The sequence below is a fragment of the Micropterus salmoides genome, unplaced genomic scaffold (assembly GCF_014851395.1).
Source record: "Micropterus salmoides isolate LMB-PRFRI ecotype aquatic unplaced genomic scaffold, ASM1485139v1 Ms_hic_scaffold_15, whole genome shotgun sequence".
Taxonomy (NCBI): Eukaryota; Metazoa; Chordata; class Actinopteri; order Centrarchiformes; family Centrarchidae; genus Micropterus; species Micropterus salmoides.
In genome coordinates, this window is record NW_024040596.1 from 29,781,470 (window position 1) to 29,800,092 (window position 18,623).

An 18,623-nucleotide genomic window follows, 5' to 3' on the forward strand; every position below is an offset into this window, starting at 1 on the left:
AAAAACATTATAAATCAGGGTTTTGAATCCCACGCTATGTGCAGTATGGACACCTTTACCTCTTAATCTGTATGTCACATTCATCAAGCACCACCAGCACTGACTTCACAGCTGCTCACCAGGCAGACAGGATGACCTCCACATACTGTAGATAATAAACTGCCATAAACACTAAGAACACGGTCTGAGTGTTTCTCTCTGCGTCACAGATAAACCTTCATGCTTTATGGCTACCATTTGCTCCTCAAACAGACGCTGGCCAGCAGTCATTTCTTCCCCTATTTCTTTATCTTTTGTTTGTTCTGTGGGTAGCTGAACTTTTTACCTGCTGTGTGTTCAGTGTCCACCTGTCTTGTTTTACAGGTATTTTAAATACACACTGTTGAGTCTGTATGTATCACTAATGTGTTAAAAAGCGTGCGTGTGTGTGTGTACTTCAACCAAACTATATCATAACCCAAGAGGTTTAGAAAATGATGAAATGTTTGAATGATAGAAGGCATAAAATCTGATTTATTGGCATTGTCAGTTTTAACACACTGTATGTACAGTTTGCAAGTTAAATGAATAGTGTAGTATAGTGATATGCAAAAAGTCACACATTTTATGACGATCTATTGACAGGCCGACTTGTATGATCGTACAAAGCTTTTTTTCACTTATTTGACAGCAGACTAATCATGGAAACTATTCATCACTGTTCATGTTTAATCTTAGTATCACCTCCGTCACTCTGACCGCGCTTTCTACTATGGGTCACTTTGTTATGAAACACTTATACATCAGAGGCATTGTGGGTACAGGAGTCTGAACCCTGTAATCACCTGCAACAATGGCTATGACATAACATATGACTCATGGTGAGCTAACACCTGATTTTAAACAAGTTTCTTAAAGAGGTCATATTATGCTTTTTGGCTTTTCCCCTCTCCTTTATTGAGTTATATACCTTTTTTTGTGCATGTAACAGGTTTGCAAAGTGAAAAAGCCCAAAGTCCAGCCCAAAGGGAGTTCCCATCTCCCACAGAAAACTCTGCTCTGCCTGAAAACAGCTTGTTTTTAGTCTAGCTTTTACTTCCGTAACCTATCTGCGTCACTTTGTAACATAATTCTCGCCTAGCGGCAAGTGTGGTACACCATTAAAAACACTGGTGGAGAAACACACTGAGCTGCAGCACACACAGTGACAAGACGTCCGCCTGCTGCCTCCCCTCTCACCCCTACCTCCTTACCCACAGTTAAAACTTTATGCAAAAGGGAAAGCTGGTTCGGGAACTTGTACAGCTGAACCGAAGCCCTGGTTACCAGCAAGACAGGATCTGCCCTACTCTGCTTTTGACTGGCTCGTAGTACTACGTAACTACGTAACTACGTACTGCGCATGCGCAACTCCCAACAAAGATCAAACAAAGTGAGATGCTTCAATCTGTAGCTAAAATGGAGCGTTCAACACACAGGGTGGAAAGAGGAGCTGCAGACAAAAATATGAAAATGAAACCATGTAAATATGTTCTGGTACAACCCCTAAATAAGATGATGAACCTGAAAATGAGCATAATATGACCTCTTTAAGACACTGAACAAGTTGAAAATGTACCAGCAACTATTTTTTCTGTTTTTGTCATTTCTCAAACAAATGTCAGTCTTTGATGCTTGTCTTTGCCATCTATGATATGTCTTTAGGGAATGGACTGTTGGAAATGACTGCAGGCTGTGGGAAATCTTAAAAGGCATTTTCACTATGGTCTGACACTTTATAGACAAAGCAATTAATCAAGATAATTATCGAAAAATGAATTGCTAATGAAATTATTGGTTAGTTGCCAGCCCTCCAGACCCTGGCCTGCACCCCGTGATCAATAATCCTAGAGCAAGTTTTGGATGAGTCTGGCCAATTCAGCAGCGTCTCCCGTCTGTGTCGAAAACCTGCTGGTGTAAAACAATTTGAAATGGGTGACCTTTAAAAACTATAAATCAGTTTCCAATAGGAAGCACAGGCAGCCTTTCAGTCAGCTTCAACTTTTAAAAGCTTCAACTGGAAGACGGATGTTTAAATGAAGACAAGCGTTCACAGTGGATCTGATTTTTACCTCTCTGTGGTGCAGATGCAGTCCCTTCATGGCTGTCTCAAGAAGGAAAATCTAATTCACTGCCTTTCTTGTAGACGACCACGAGACCTGCTCTCTGCCAGAGGTGAAAAACCTGAATCTCTTGTGAATTTGTAAACACACGATACCACAATTTGTAAATTGTGACTTTTCTCAGTGATGACATCATACTCGAAATGCAACATTTTGCCCGACATCAGCATTATAACAACATCTTTGATGTATAGCCTACGAAATAAATTCCCCTCACACAATTTGGTGTCAGTATTCTAAATGTTGTTAAAAATCAACATGGAAAATAAAAAGACTCATCAACCTCCAGCACGTGAACTGTAAAGAGAATGTGCACCTTTAATTGCATGAACTGACCAAACTCAATTCTCTTCGCACTGACATCACTTCTTTGTTGTGCTAATGAAACAAGCCTTTTGGTTTTTTAAATCCCAACATTCAGAGTAAACAGCACAGCAGCGAGATTAGCCTTCATGGTTTTGTCTGAAGTAAAACAAATGGCATCAGATTAAGAAGTAGGAGTATGGCGCGTGGAGAACAGTGTCTAGTTATGTTTTCTGTGATGACTTTTAAAGGTGTCTGACGGCACACATCGTGTCCCTTTTGAGAACCCTCTCTCAGTCAGCAACCCTCAGCTCACCTCAATAATACTGCTTGTAAACTGAGGCTTTGACGTGCGATCTGTGATGCTGCTCTTCGCTAAGTGACCGGGCACGCTTTGAGTCAGAACTCAAATAGCATTTGTATTGGTTAGACTTCCCAATACAATGTGACTCACATCACCTGTATTTATTGGGACTGGCCAGTTAAATGTCAATGCTAAAACACTGTCACTGTTAAAAGAGAAAACCTGGGGAGAAGGCAAGTGGCGAGGATCCCCTGCCACTGTTTTATATGGCTTATCAGCTTGTGTTGAAGTATTCTAACAGTTACTACGACACTATTCAAAGCTGTGACCGCTGCAAATAGTTGTTTGGCAGTTTAAGTGTTCTCGTTGATGCTCCTCAGTAGAGCCTAACTATTAATGTGACTTGAATTTTGGGTAAATCCCAGTGACATCAGAGTACCGTTTGACTTCTGACTTCAGCCAAACTACCTTTCTATCTGCCAAACAAAGGCCAGACCTGCATAATGTCCCCTCTGATATAAATCATACGGTACAAAACAATTCACCTAAACTGTGTTGGGCTCATGGTAACATTCATTAAGGACTTCGGCAGTTGTGAACCTCTATTCCAAATATATCTACTCTGTCCCCTTGGTATGTATCGTCCTCTGTTATGGAGCAGCACCACACTATTTTAAGAAGTTATATACTGTATATGCTCGGTTGTAATGTCATGGGTTTCGAGGTTTGCATATTTGTGCTGTTGTCCTCTATAGGGCAGATGGCAGTATTTTTCGGTTAGGTGTTGTACAATGACACACGATTAACAAAAAATTAGGCCTACAATATTTAAGCCAAAACTAAGTGTTTTGTTTTTTTTTAAACTCCAGTTCTGTTGACAAGCCAAATCCTTTTTGAAAAGTGTGTCAGTCCTTTGTCACGTCGTGGTTTCTTCGTGGCTGAGAGACCAGCAAGTCCCCAGTGATCTGGGTCCTAATGTAAAAGTTCCCAAACTGTGACTTGTGTATACAGAATATCCTGGAGCGCAGGAAATACATCATTTGTACACATAATTTCCTGGACCCATTTTGAGAACCCTGCCCGCTGGTTGAAGCCTAATGGCAGTGAGATAAGCAGAGCCGAGGAAGATGCTCCTGGTTGCGGTTCAGCCACGGGTGTCTCCAGGGAGGCCATTAAGGGAGAACTTGGAGCCTTTTGTCAGACCAGAAGGAGCAGGACAGCTGGGTGTGTTTCTGACCTGATGATTCCAGCGAGATTTTTCAAGTGAGAGCCGTCACCAAATGAAGGGATCTATAAATAACTTCCACCGTAAGAGGAGAGAATCTTGGCCCTAGGACAGCATCAATGGACAGGATAGACTTTCACTGGCAAGGAGGAACATTGCGATTCCAGGCAATATCTGATAGGATTTCTTGCTTTGCATTATAAGACCAGCCGCAGAGAGCCAACACATACAGAGACGGGGGACAAATAAGGTCTGAGAAAGACGATATCCAGCTAAAGACACTCTGCTTCAGCAAGTCTCCAGCTTTGATACAGATAATCACAGAAACGAGCACGGGATCAGAGTGCTTTGGTCGCTTCGGAGGAGGCTTTTTAGACTCAATCCAAGTATTATCCAATCCAAAAGTAGGTCAAAACTGCATTGCTGACAGCTCACTCATATTCCTGCCCACAGCAGGTAGATGCTTGAAGGATTCTTTCTGAATGGAGGGTTTTCAGACTATTGGCCTTGTTTAATCACATGTAGAACCTCCAGTATAAATGTCTTTCTACTGTGACTTCCCTTCCCGTGTCATGGTACGTCACATTCAATGTAGGGGATGTCGCTGTAGCGGCGGTCCACCTCCACCCACTGCTGCACAGCCCGGGCCACGATCTCCTCAGAGAGCCTCTGGGCGTACTCCAGCAGCACTGGGTTGACCTGAGGGGAGCTCTCGGCCGAGCCCGTCTCTGAGTGAACCAAGTAGGCTTTCCCGCCCGTCCCTTGGCTTCCACCTTGTCTGTGGAGTTTGCATTTTGGACTGCAGAGTCGCTGCTCTTGGATTTGACGCACCCCATACTCTGGAGGGTGTAGCATTGATGTACTTTAGGGTGGGAGGTGTGCGGTGGCAGTGAGGTGCGACAGACGTTGGTTAGATTTCGAACAACATTTTCATTTTGACTGTGGAAGCGAGCGGTCAGTGCATCCCAGAGGCAACTCTGTGCTTCCCCTCGACTTCTAGCGGCTGCGGTCGCCCTTGTGCTCCTGTCATCCACTCCCACTCTCATCCATGAGTGCCAACATGTGTGACGGTCAGTGTTACACAGTAGAGGGCGGTGATTTAGAGGGCGCTGGGGGGCAACCGGCTAGGAGGCCCATCCCTGTGTGGGTCTGGCGGTGTTGAAACAGTCAGCCCTGCTCCCTTGGTGCCCTGAACTCATCCCTTCCTCAACTGCAGAGAGAAAGAGATAAAGGGGGAGAGGGAGGATTTCAGCGGTTTATTTTCCATCAGAGGCAGCCTACAAATACCAGATGGCAGAAACGAGGAAAAGATTGTGAACAATTGTCACAAGGCCGTGGCAACTACGTGACCCGGGCTGCAGTGGCTCGAGGTCAAGGCCTCTCTGTGGCACCTCTGTAGAGTCCGTTTTAAATGCTCTGCACATCAAATGTGTTGCTCCAACCCCCCTCCCCTCACAGTGTTTTATGACTCAGTCCCTCGGCCTATTTTGTGTTGCATGACACAGGGACGTCTGTCTCTAGCTTGAGTGCACTGATGCTGTTTTGTTGTAAGCCCGTGTCTCCCATCTGTTCCACTAACGGAGCCTCGCAGCCTGATTCACAGTGACAGCTCCTTTTCTAGGACTACGGGCCTTGGAGCACAGCAAAACATGTGCTTCATTCAGAAAGCTGCATGCCGGAGTCTACACAACACACAGGCCATGAATGATTTATGCAGAGCAGGGAGTCTCCCTGTGAGTGAAGCAACATTTGGAGGTGCACAACATCAACACAGGAGTCTGAGCTGTCACTGCCAAACCTTCTGCCAGATCTGATGCTGTGTTAATGAGCTTAAAAGGTTTAAATCGTGTCTTAATGGTAATATGCACCAAACTGTGGGAGCATCCTTTAGCTGCATACACACACATGAGATTTGGATTAAACCTGATTCATTTGAACAAACACAGTGCGGAGCTTTGGTGCAAGCCTGCTCTGAGCCTCAGCGGAAATATCTGTGCAAACATGAGATTAAAATGAATATGTCAACAGAATGTGCTGCGATCCTGTAGAGCTGTACATACTTTTAACAGAGTGTGGCAAAAGCGTCAGGGTTTTCTCCATTCCACAAAAAATAAAAAGAAAAAGAAATAACCCGGCGACAGAAGAAATAACCCAAGGTCGTTCAAATAAATAATAATCCTGACATCATCTGGTGTCGCTCCGGTTCTTCTGTCCTCAGCTCTTCAAACAACATCCGAGCGACTCGAACTTGAATGTTATTGACTGTATGCAACGTGTGAAGAAACAAAATGATCTCTCAAGTTGCTGCTGCTCCCTGGTTTGGTAAACGTTACCGCAGGATGAAAAGGTTCGCACCAGACTTCAAAATAATCTCTGAAGAAGGGAGGGGGGGGGGGTCCCAGACTGGTGGAGCAGACTGCTGGCGGTGTCCCTGCTGCCTTCACGTCGGTCAACGCCGAGTGGATCCTCAGCAGAGAGGAAATCACAGGTCTGGACTGACTTCAGCACTCCGCGGCAATTAACGACCTGCAGAGGCGCTCAGGAGGAGCGCGGGTTCCTGCGCACTGACGGCGGCTCTGCACCGCCGCGGGACGCTGCAACACTGCCATCTGGCGGCGACACAGGAATACTGCGACGGAAAATGTATGCTAAAGTGACCACACTGCTCTTCAGTGTTTTCATCAATGGTGGAAATAATGTTCACATTTCATAGGTGTCATTACGCTGGGGACATGTCCCCACCACTTTTTAAACTGGCTGATTTTGTCCCCATGACTTTTTTGAAAGCTTTTGTTAAAAAATGTTCTGAAAAAGACAAACGAAATAACAAATGAAAATGCTTTGAGAACATTTGTTTGCACAATAACATAACATGCAATGCAGTTAACATATAGAAGAAACAAACGTCCATCGTCAACCGCTTATCCTGCGTACAGGGTTGCATATTTCAGCAGCGAATATTTATTCAAAATAGTGTTAAAGTATCTTATCATGAACCCAATATTGTCCATCATTGTCACTCCCCAAATCTGAGCCCTTGTGCGCCCACTGTTTTCGACACAAAGTGACCTTTACTTAAACTAACAGTTGTTATTTACGCCACTCCACTAAGTAAGTCTGCATTCAAAGTAGGCCAATTATAGTACTTGAGTAAAAGTACCAAAGTATTATCAGCAAAATGCACTTTGAAGTAGGCCTGTCTCACAGTAAAAGTACTCATTGTGCGGCAAAATAGCCTCTGTCAGTTTTTTTGTATTTTCACCTACATTATCAGTTACTGATGCATGTGTATCTGCTGTGTGAGCAGCATTTAATGTTGTGGCTGGTGAAAGTAGAGCTAGTTCAACTAATTTATTAGGCAGTTTATAACCTACAAACACATTATTTTACAATAATACAATAATAATAACGTTGTGTAGCCTATTGAAAATCTTAATCTTCAAAGTACCTAGTAACTGCAGCTGTCAAATAAATGTAGTACGCTAAAATGTATTTCTATATGCCACCATTGGCCATCATAAATGTGAATTTTGTAAGTCAATATTTTAACGTCTCATAACTTCAAATAAACTGTAACCTAGTGTCTCATTATTCTGACACAAAGTCACATTCTTCACGTATGTCTCATACTATTGGCGTGAGGAAGAAAAATTAAAAACTGGGAAAGTCACACACAATGGATGTGTGTGGTTCTGAAATGAGATTCAAGGGAAAATAGATTGATGTAATAAAAGCAAATAGTTTTAGTCTATACCATAGACTGTACATTAATGTAGCCTGCAGTTTGTACCTGTACAGGTCTATCATCACTTCATTCCATACCTGTCACTTTCTCTGGGGACATGTCCCCAGCACATTTTGAAAGCATTTGTTAAAAATAGCTTACACTAAGAAATTAAAGCTTTATTTGCACTATAAGAAAACATGCAATGCAATTTAAATATAGAAGAAACAAATGTGCATTTTCCAGTATTATATTCTGTTAAATTTTTATTTTTATGAATTGTCACCTGCCAGCTGAATTGTTTTGTTTCCCTTTATTTAAACAAAGACATTTCCACTGTTGGAGCAGAAAATGTCTCCAGAGTGCAGGAAATAAAGTGTTTAACCCCGCTCATATATTTCACCATTTCAAAATTCTTCAAAATAAGGTTAAAAATGTTCTCGTCTTGTCCTCGTACAGCGTAACGTCTTGTGACCCGTGTGCATCATCACACCCATAATCTGAGCCCTTATGTCCCCACCACTTTTCAACACAAAGTGACGCCCTTGCTTAATTCACATTCTAAGTGAGGCAGAATAAGCTTACACAATTAACAGTTCAACCACAATTAACCAAATGACACATTACTACTATGCACAGCATATTCAGTAATTGTGTGGTGTATAACTACTAGCCCGAACATGCACTCCAAGCCCTGCATGCTAACACCTGCAGTAGCAGGGGCCTCTTCTTGCAGAAATTGGTCATTAACAGAAGAACATGTATAACTTCTTATAGTTGGACACAAAGGACAGCAGGACAACAAAGTAAGACAACTAAAGGTTCAGGGGCCAAAGTATCTAAGGTTTTACTACCTGCACACAACAGATGCTTTCTTATTGTGCTGTCTCACATAAAAATCCATTTAAACCATCATTATGTACCATACATCAAAGGAATAGTTCTGCCTCATTATCAAGTGGGCTTTTTTCACAGTCTCTCATGTGGGACTTCAGAAGTAAGTTGGTTAAGTCGAAAGTTTACCTTAGTATTCCTAATTAGACGTTAAGCCCAAATTTTGATGGTAAAATGCACAATGAATTTGACCCACTATGAGACATACATTTTAATCTTTTTCCCTAGTGGGAAATGTCTTCAACCTAAGTAACATCACAAGTCAATTTATAATAATTATTATGGGAATTTGTATGCTACTTTCCATCTAAGTAATTTGAATCATAATTCTGCAATTCGTCAAGATCCACATAAACATTAGGCTATTATATGTAAGTGTAAGCTATACCAGCTTATGAAGCAGCCTTGCATCTAGATCTATCCTCCCTTTACTCATTTCTTTCGCCTGCCCTTATTCAGTAATAAGAATAAGTCATCACTGAGGGAGTTGAGCTGACACTAAGTGCACCTGCAGTAGTAAAACACAGCTCTGTAAAATGCTCCAGCTTCTTAGGTTCAGGGTCACTGATGTTACTCTTCCAAGCTGACTGGAAAGAGTCTTTTCCTGAATGTATTATTTCTCAACTTATTGTGCCTTCCATTTTACTTTCCAAATCATGGGAGGGGATCATCCAGGTCGCCATGTCACTACTGTGGTGGCATTTCCAGTGTGAATGATGTAGTAAACTTGCCACACGATGGCACTATCATCCCATGTGCTACAAACAGGCTTCATCAAAAACCATTTGGGACAAGTCCTGGACCAAGGATATATTTTTTTTAATCTTTCCTGATTTGTTTAATTCCTGTACAGGAAACAATATGTAGGCCTATTGATTTTATATGCGCCGACAATCAGCTTCTCAAAGGGAACCTGATCTTGCTCACTGGATAAAACTGTAACTGTAAATATTTTCAAGGATGAAATGTATTTCCACAACCAAGCACAGTTGCATCCATGTCCCTGCTATCAAAGACAACTGCTTGATGGACTTATAGTGGCCGCAGTTAAAAACGCAAATTTGAATAAACAGTTTTTTATTATTAAAAAACGTATTCACAGCATAAACTACACACGGCTAACTTGCTGTCGGTCATAATGTGCAGTATATGAGCTATTTTGTTGTTTTTGTTTTACTCTGAGTGATATAAGTTGAGGTGCATCGGAACGTTACATGTAACAGACAGTCGGGTCTGCGCCTCTGCCCTCATTGCGCAGTCACTGTATGAAAAGTGAATTTATCCATCTGTGGACACGTTCATCACATGCTCACAGCCTCCATCCCTTTATGGTTTGACAACGAAAAAAAGTTTTCATGTCAGTCGGTCAAAATTCATTGTTGCCTGTCCAGCCAATCATAGTTTTTGACGACACAAAAGAGGCTAAAGTTGGAGTATAAAAAGGTGTGCGCTAATAAAGTATGATGCCTATCAGTGTGGGACATTAATCCAAACCCACTCCAGTCGCGTATCAGGTCCAGCACACAGCAAGGGATCTTTTTGTAAACCAAGCCTCACGCCTTAGAGACAATGCATCTGTCTCAGATTGTGCTGTATCTTAGTTTGCTGATTGCTTTGGGTCCAGTCGTTTTGAGTGACCAAGAGACGCACCAGCAGCAGCCCTCCGCCACCAGCCCAATAGAAACGGAGCAGTGTGCTACCTGCGAGGTCCGGCAGCAGATTAAAACTATGCGGCTAAACGCGATCAAATCTCAGATTCTGAGCAAACTGCGAATGAAGGAAGCTCCTAATATCAGCCGAGATATAGTGAAGCAGCTCCTGCCCAAAGCGCCGCCGCTGCAGCAGCTCCTCGACCAGTACGACGTGCTGGGAGATGACAACAAGGATGTGGTTATGGAGGAGGACGATGAACATGCTATCACGGAGACAATAATGATGATGGCAACTGAACGTAAGTATTTATTTCACTTTGTTTTTACATAGTTTTGCACCCTAAATAAAAAGGCGCTCAGACCGTTATTACGCGCGGCGCAGAGCGCACGAGAGACGCTGTCAGTAGGCTGTATTGCGACAGCAGGTAGCTTCACCAGGTTTTCAATATAAGAAATGTCGATGTACCAACTTTACTACTATTTAAAACAGTATATGGGCGGGTGCATGTGGGCAGTCAGCGCGCGTGGTCATCACGCGAATGGATTGCTTTCTAAACTTTATTAGCCCACTACCAGATATCACATGACGTGTCAGAGATGTTTATTTACGCCAGTTTATTTCTGTCTGTACACTTCAATCGCGCATGGTCAGTATATAGAGACCCTTTTATTTCTCTGTCTCTCTCCAGCCGAGGCCATCGTCCAAGTGGATGGGGAACCAAAGTGCTGCCTTTTCTCTTTTACTCAAAAGTTCCAAGCCAGCCGCATAGTCCGGGCTCAGCTCTGGGTGCATCTGCGGCAGACGGACGAGGCGACCACTGTGTTCCTGCAAATCTCCCGCCTGATGCCGGTCACAGACGGGAACAGGCACATACGCATCCGCTCCCTGAAGATCGACGTGAATGCAGGGGTCAGCTCTTGGCAAAGTATAGACGTCAAACAAGTGTTGACTGTGTGGCTGCGGCAGCCGGAGACCAACTGGGGCATCGAGATTAACGCCTTCGATTCGAGGGGAAATGACTTGGCCGTGACCTCCGCTGAGCCTGGAGAGGAAGGCCTGGTGAGCTGAACCTATTTTACACTAAACTGAACCCTTATGGTTTTTACTATCATATATAACTAGCAGTTTATTAGTAGAGGAGTGAATAGTGTTATAGTGTTAGTAGCAATGGTGCAGAGCTATTTACTGCAGCAGCAGCTGGACTCCAATTCTAATCATTATGACTATTACTAGCTACTGTAGATTACAATCATTTGACCACCCTGTAGGGAACAAAAATATTTCTTATGGGGTAAGTTTCTAAATAGGTTCCAAAAAGCATTTTGCATACTCTATTGCACCGTTTTAACTTTGGGCTTCCAGAGGGTTTAGTGTGCAGAGAGGCTTTGCAGAGTCAGCAGGTGGTTAAACATTCCTGCATTTCACTGCTGGAAGAGGGAATCAAGATTTAAGACCTTTGAAAGCTGTTAATCAACACAGACTCCATGTAGGCGCACACCTGCATTTGGACAAATGCCCGGTCCACAATAACCTCAAATCTTATTGCTTGATTACATAAAAGTTCACCTGCCCAACATTCCTCAAAGTATTCTGTGTGACTGTGCAAATCAGAGTAATTGCCTGCACACACACACACACACACACACACTGCTACTATCAATGACAAACACTTATCATCCGGCTCAAATACTGGCACCAGGCTCTGAGGCAATTAGAATAGCTAGACGGCTGTGGTTAACCAACCGTTAGATGATTTAATTTCTTTAAAACTCAAAGTTTCATAATATTATCGTGCCATGTTTGAAAACCAGCTGCCAAAGGTCAAGGGCACCAGATTAAAAAATGTAAACCGAATGCTGTCATTCGCCTCTTTTTGCAAACCAGCTATTTTCAAAGTATTCACACACACTCTGTCATTGTAGCAACCGTTCATGGAGGTGAAGATCTCAGAGGGCCCCAAGCGTGCCAGGAGAGACTCGGGCCTGGACTGTGACGAGAACTCTCCAGAGTCCCGGTGCTGCCGCTATCCCCTCACAGTGGACTTTGAAGACTTTGGCTGGGACTGGATTATTGCCCCAAAGCGCTACAAGGCCAACTATTGCTCCGGGGAGTGTGAGTACATGCACTTGCAGAAGTACCCGCACACCCACCTGGTGAACAAGGCAAATCCCAGAGGGACCGCTGGCCCCTGCTGTACCCCCACCAAGATGTCGCCCATCAACATGCTCTACTTTAACCGAAAAGAGCAGATCATCTATGGCAAGATCCCTTCCATGGTGGTGGACCGTTGTGGATGCTCTTGAGTTGGGACGGAGAGCCTGGCGAGAGGGAGGGGAGGGCGGAGGGGCTCTGGCTCAGTCCGGCCTCCAGCTTCAGACTTTTTGACACAACCAATCCACCAGTTCCAGTGCTTTCCCGCAGAACACGGTGCAATAGAACCAGAGTAGACGCCACAAACAGCCCGACCTTCCCGCAGGGCAGCGCTTTCACAACCGGCATAGCTCTTACTTTTCTTTCCTCCAGTGAAATCTTAGCCATAGAGGCTTGAAGTCAGATGGATGCAGGAACACACATACACACACATGCTGGACCTTGGAGTGAATGTAGACAGACACTATCAAAGTTATCCAAAAACTTTTTTTCCCTCTGTCTCGGTGTTCTGTGCTCTGTCCATTTATACAAACATGCCGACAAATTATACTCGTACGCCATCCACTCCACTCCACTCCACTCCTAGCCAACATACAAGCTACTACACTTTTTGCTAAGCTATATGTTTGTGATAATCATTTGTCAAGTTGTGTTTTCAGAGTGAAACCGGGAATCCTCATGGACTTTTTGAAAGGGCTTGGAAAAACACAAATGGAGACTCTTTAGAGTGATATTTCACGCTGGTAGAATATGTTTTAGTACACAGGCTCATGAGAATCGATGAAAAGATGAAAAGTGGCTGCGCGGCAAACCCTTAGTCACCCCCACGTTATTACAGCCACTTATAAAACCCAGCCATAAATTACAACGTTGCACAGATCATTAGCTCTCCTCTACTGGATCAAACTTTGAGTTGCAATTTAGTTTCTTGATCAACCATACTGAGAACGTATGAAGGAAAAGTGTAGACGGTGACATGCTGGTTGATCCTGTGGACACAAACATGTTCCACCAGGGTGAAGTACCACTTTAGGTCTTGACAGGTCTTCATGTACTCCATACATACACGCAGCAGCACACCTGACAGAGGAGCGTTCCTGCTCAGTCATAATCTTCACTATCCAACAGAACAGCCTGACCTGCCCGATACACTTGAATTATTCTCATTGTTAATTCACATTACTGGACAGAAGGACTTGAACTGAAGGCACAATGAATGCAGCCTACAGATGAAAAAAAAATGTGTTTAAGACAGAGAAAAATGGATTGTCGAAATGTATGAATGTTGAGATCATGCTTAAACTCTGTCTTACAAACAACACAGTTTGCACTATGGCACACCAATAGAAAGAATTGGTTGCTACAAAAGTTGAAAAAACTGATTTTGATATGTTTGCTAATTTGTATTGTATACATATGCCATTGTTTCCATTAGGAGTTGCCTTTCTAAACCACTGTTGGTAAATGTATAAAACCACAATCTAGCAAGATAAAAAGATGTAATACAGCAACTCTATATACTTGTTTTAACAAATAAAGTTTCTAGCTTGTTTGTTGAGTTCTGTTTCTTTGACTAGTTTGTTTCTGCATTGCATTCAGATAGTATGTCCTACCAATTGTGTTCATTTTCGATAAATCTGAGCTTCAAGGCCATACTGTTGCATTTAAGGTATATTTAGTATATATTTATTTACATTCCTGGAATACAAGAAGGATACAATATCTGCTTGCATTCAATCATTCATCAAATCATTCATAATTTGAAATCAACAAATTTCAGAGAGGTCGTTACAAGCATAAAACATCAGTTTACTGTGGTTTTTAAAAGAACAAGGCTGGACATGTCTTTGTTTCCAGAGTGGCTTCAGAGATAGCTTAGTGTCATTCTGCAGACTCACAGTTCATATAAAAACTTGATGTTTCACTGTCTTAACACAACAAGCTGAAGCATCACATGGCAGCCCCATTCCACACTTCAGCAGCTGAGAATCTTAACGCATAAGTTACACAGGCAATGTATGAGTATGTGTGCTGGGTGCATTGTATGTGTCCGTGTGGAAAAAAGTAATGACAACACACACACACTGTCTACCTGACTACACTTGCACAATCCCATCACCACAAGCCCGTTTTAGCACAAGCATAATTCAGCCCAAGTTCCCTGACTTTGCTTTTTTTCCAGTGAAGGGATGTTGAAAGTATTGCAGTCTAATGAGAGGATGTGAACTCTGGTGCGCTCTGACAGCATGACCTATTCGACTGACGGCCTCATTGAGGCTTGACTTCCGCCCAGTAGAGGGCGAATTGAGCACTACCCCCGAGAGCCACTTCCTTTCCTGCTGAGAGCTGGAGAGCTGCCATGACGATCCGCCACAGCAGAGAGCAGACTCCGGGTAGAGTGGATCCACAGAACTTCTTTTTCCCTGGGGGAAGGTTTCTAGATTCTGCCCTTGGGTTTGCTGATGACGGGGGGAAAAGTGTCTGAAAAGATCCGTAAACGAGAGAACACTCCTCAGGAAAGGTTAAATACCAAATTGATTATGAGCTGGATTATTGCAGGTTTAACAGAACAGGACAGAACCAATTTATAATCTGTAATCTGTTTTCCTAAACTGTCCTGTTTCCATCTGCAGTTTGACATAGGCATGGACTTTTTATGAGTCTAATACTCTCCAACAGTTTCCAACCATTTACTTTCACATTATTACTAATGATGCATGTCTTAAAAATTAGCAACTGAAGAATGAAAAAAGAGCATGACAGTATCCCATATGTGGATCTCGTGTATAAATGTCAGTTAAACTTGTTTTCATAGCTTACAAGCACGAACATTTTAATTTTACACAACTATTTAAATGTAAGGGTTGGAGGTATTTCTGCTTCTTCCGATGGTAAACATGAAAAAAAGAACTAGAGTAAAACAAGCTGAACATATCATTGTTCTTTCCAGGTCAGCTAAAAGGTACAGTTGTGAACAGCTTGCACCGGTATGAGCTGTTCTGATTCTGTGACATTTATCATGCCCAGGTGCATCATGTCATTCAGTTCCGTCCTGCAGTATTTGCTGCTGTCTGCTTGTTTCAAGGTACTTTGTGAACAGGAGCTGGGAAACGTTTTGACTGAGCATCGTTACATCTGTCAAGAGTCAGACCCTGGAGGACTGTATCCGCCAGCGACATTCCACCCTCTGACAGGTGAGGAAGTGAGAGTGAGAGAACGGGAAGAAGGATGTTAGGGGGTAAAGGAGTAGTCCAAGGCAGCTGGAGACCCCGTTATTGGACAGGATTCCTGTTGTGTAAAGTTAATAGAATTGGAATGGCTAGAACCTGTATTTCTCTTCAAGTCCTCATTAATGAATATTATATAATAATATAGCTGCTTAATAATGTTTGATAATAAGAAAATGGATTCTGGTTATTGGATACAAAGGGAGAAATCACATTTTACATTCTTACAACACAAGGTTGATTTACCCACATCACAAAAAATCATATTTTCCCACTAACTCATAGTGTACTCTGGCCGTAGTTTCGGTTTTACTTTTGCAAGAATTTAGATTTGTGCTGCTCAAAGCATAAAAAACATACATTTATACAACTCTACAGTCACATCTGTTTCCGGAAAAAGTAGAATACACAAACCTTACTGTCAACATATTTCATTGGGATTTTCTTGCAAATGTAAAGGTTGCAACAGTGAATGGTTATCCAGAGTAACACATTGGTTACATTGGTTCTGAAAAGACACACTGCTGGGTTTTTGAAATGTTATCTTTTCATGACTTGTGGCCAAACTATGAGCTGGAGATATCTAAGAGGACTAAGACGTCTACAGCCATACTGCCGCTCCAAGAGGCTGGACAGTGTTTTGAGCTAAATGCTAAAGTCAGCATGCTAACACCATAGACTGTATATAAAAAGGCTAACAAGCTAATGTTTAGCAGGTATAAGGTAGGTATTTTGCACAAAAACACAAAGTACAGCTGGCAAATGGTGTGTTAATTTGCTGGTATTTGATATTTGGTCTGGACAATCCAATTGTCTAGACTGGATTACTGGATAAGTAAAACTAAAAATTCAGAGGATTCATCCTCTGTGAACCATGTAACAAATGTCATAGCAATCCATCCAATAGTTATCTTATATAAATATTTCAATGTGGACCAAAGTAATGGAATGAAACAACCGATCAACTGATTGAACAGCATCCCTAGATTATCCATACACATACCTAAAAAATGCTGTCAGGGTATAAAATAGACAACAGGTGGAATTTATAGGATTGAAGGGCCGTGGAACTCTTGCCTCTGTGGATCACCAAAGTCATTAGAATTTATCAATCTGTACGATCCAATTCAGCCTGGACCAACGTGGTGGAACGGCTGACCTTGCCATCTAATCCATGTTAATGTACACATTTCTGTGAGTAAGCAGAATACAAGAGACATGGGACCCAGGTTTATTTTAGGAAGGTCTAATAGGTCTCTAGAGAAGGTCAATATCCGCAGGTCAAGACACCTGACAGATGATAGCAGCTATTCAAGACAGCAGTCACTTCTAGAGGCCTTTCCAGGAAGGGTGGATGTATGGCTGGAGATAAGTTGAACTTGAACCTAGAAGCTGTGGTTAAAGAACAGGGACTACAACAGATAAATTGTCCAGGCTGAGTTAAAGATTAGAAAACTTAAGTTTAAAGTTGCTGAAGTGTACATTGCTTTATAGGAGTTAGTGTCGTGTTACCTGAAAGTCTATTCAAATATTTGTTACAAGTTAGAGACCATTTTATTCCTCTGCTAATAAAATTGTGGCATGTGGCCTCTTTGTTTATTTATTTGGAGGCATATTTCTGCTTGATACAACCAGTTTACTACAATTCATGAAGGTTTGAAGACTGTCAGCAAGGCTACACTGCCAATGTGTTAAAAAAAACCCCATCATAATGAGCATTCTACTCAAGTTCTATAAACTGAGACAGAAAAAAGTGTTTTCTTTACTATGTTTCAATATTCTATAGCAGCCAGATAGATATGTCATATGTCAAGAGGCCTCATGATTCCCCCCATGATTCCCCCCACACTGTCCCACATCTGGACAAAGGAGAGCGATGCCCTGTCCTGGACATGGTGCAGGGCCATGGACAAGGGGTGGGGAGAGAAAAGGGGCTTGCCACGTGCATCCAAAAAACATCTGGATCCTTTAACAGATGTTCAAACCATACCATCTGGAGAAGTGTTTCTGCTGACTGATCGCATATGGCTATGGTCTTCCTTGACAACAACACGGTTCAAGAGTGATGACAGATCAACCACAAAGAGACTAAAGCGAACATGTCCACAAGGTGGATGATATCATGAAATAAAACTGTTTTTGGGTGCATTTCATTTTATTCTGACACTACAGGAGAGAGAGACGGGAAAGGCTGGGGAGAGAGAGGAGAATGACTTGCAGCAAAGGGCCCAGACAGACTCAAACCCGGGCCGCTGCGGTAAGGACTCAGCCTTGACATGTACACAAGCTATACCAGGTGAGCTACCGGGGTGCTGCCTGAAATTCTTTTATTACCCCTCCTACACAGTTTGAAAAGAAAAATGTCATTTTTTTCCATCTGTTGTGTGGATCGTGAACCTATATGCTGATTTCTACTCCACACATTTCAACACTAGCCTGGTTACAGAACACTGAATCATGCTCACCTCTCTGATTATTTCAGCGATTTAAAAAGGTCTGTGGATTTTCCCATCGATGGCTATTTCCCTGGTTAAAATAAAAAACATACATGACAGCCTGTCCACTATGCTCTGCTACTACCAATCACTAATCACGCAGTAGTGTATATGGGGCCTGAGCTTGCCACTTCCTCATTACGAGGGGCTCAGCTACTGCTCAACACAATCACAACTGTTTGCAGTCTTGACTCCACAACGGTGGAACAATCTCCCCACTGACTTCAGGACAGCAGAAACTCTACACATCCACCATCGCAAACCAAAAACTCATATCTTCAGACTGCACCTTGGCCCAGAAAAAAATATTTAAAACAACCTATTTATCTCTTATTGTTTTTAATATGTATATTGACATATATATTTATTTTGATGAAGCTGCCTGCAATTTCTGTAAGTCAATTTAAAGAAATAACTCTTATGTCTGCATTTTTGTTAGATCATCATGAAAAGCGTTCAACGTGCTCAACCGCTACCACAGCTTGTGTTGAGCATGTTTCAGTTAC

At 42.5% G+C, this 18,623-nt stretch overlaps 2 protein-coding genes across 2 annotated transcripts; one reads left to right on the top strand and one right to left on the bottom strand.

Moving 5' to 3' along the window:
* Window positions 1-493: 493 nt before the first annotated feature.
* LOC119903409 (small membrane A-kinase anchor protein-like) lies at window positions 494-4,809 on the bottom strand. The gene is given in 2 exon segments (XM_038719554.1): window positions 494-4,731; window positions 4,734-4,809. Coding segments are annotated over 2 exon segments (264 nt in total). The 3' UTR covers window positions 494-4,543.
* A 5,007-nt stretch (window positions 4,810-9,816) lies between these two features.
* mstnb (myostatin b) lies at window positions 9,817-13,953 on the top strand. The gene is made up of 3 exons (XM_038719556.1): window positions 9,817-10,542; window positions 10,933-11,303; window positions 12,167-13,953. The coding sequence occupies exons 1-3, from the start codon at window positions 10,161-10,163 to the stop codon at window positions 12,545-12,547; spliced, it is 1,134 nt and encodes a 377-aa protein (XP_038575484.1). The 5' UTR covers window positions 9,817-10,160; the 3' UTR covers window positions 12,548-13,953.
* Window positions 13,954-18,623: the final 4,670 nt, after the last annotated feature.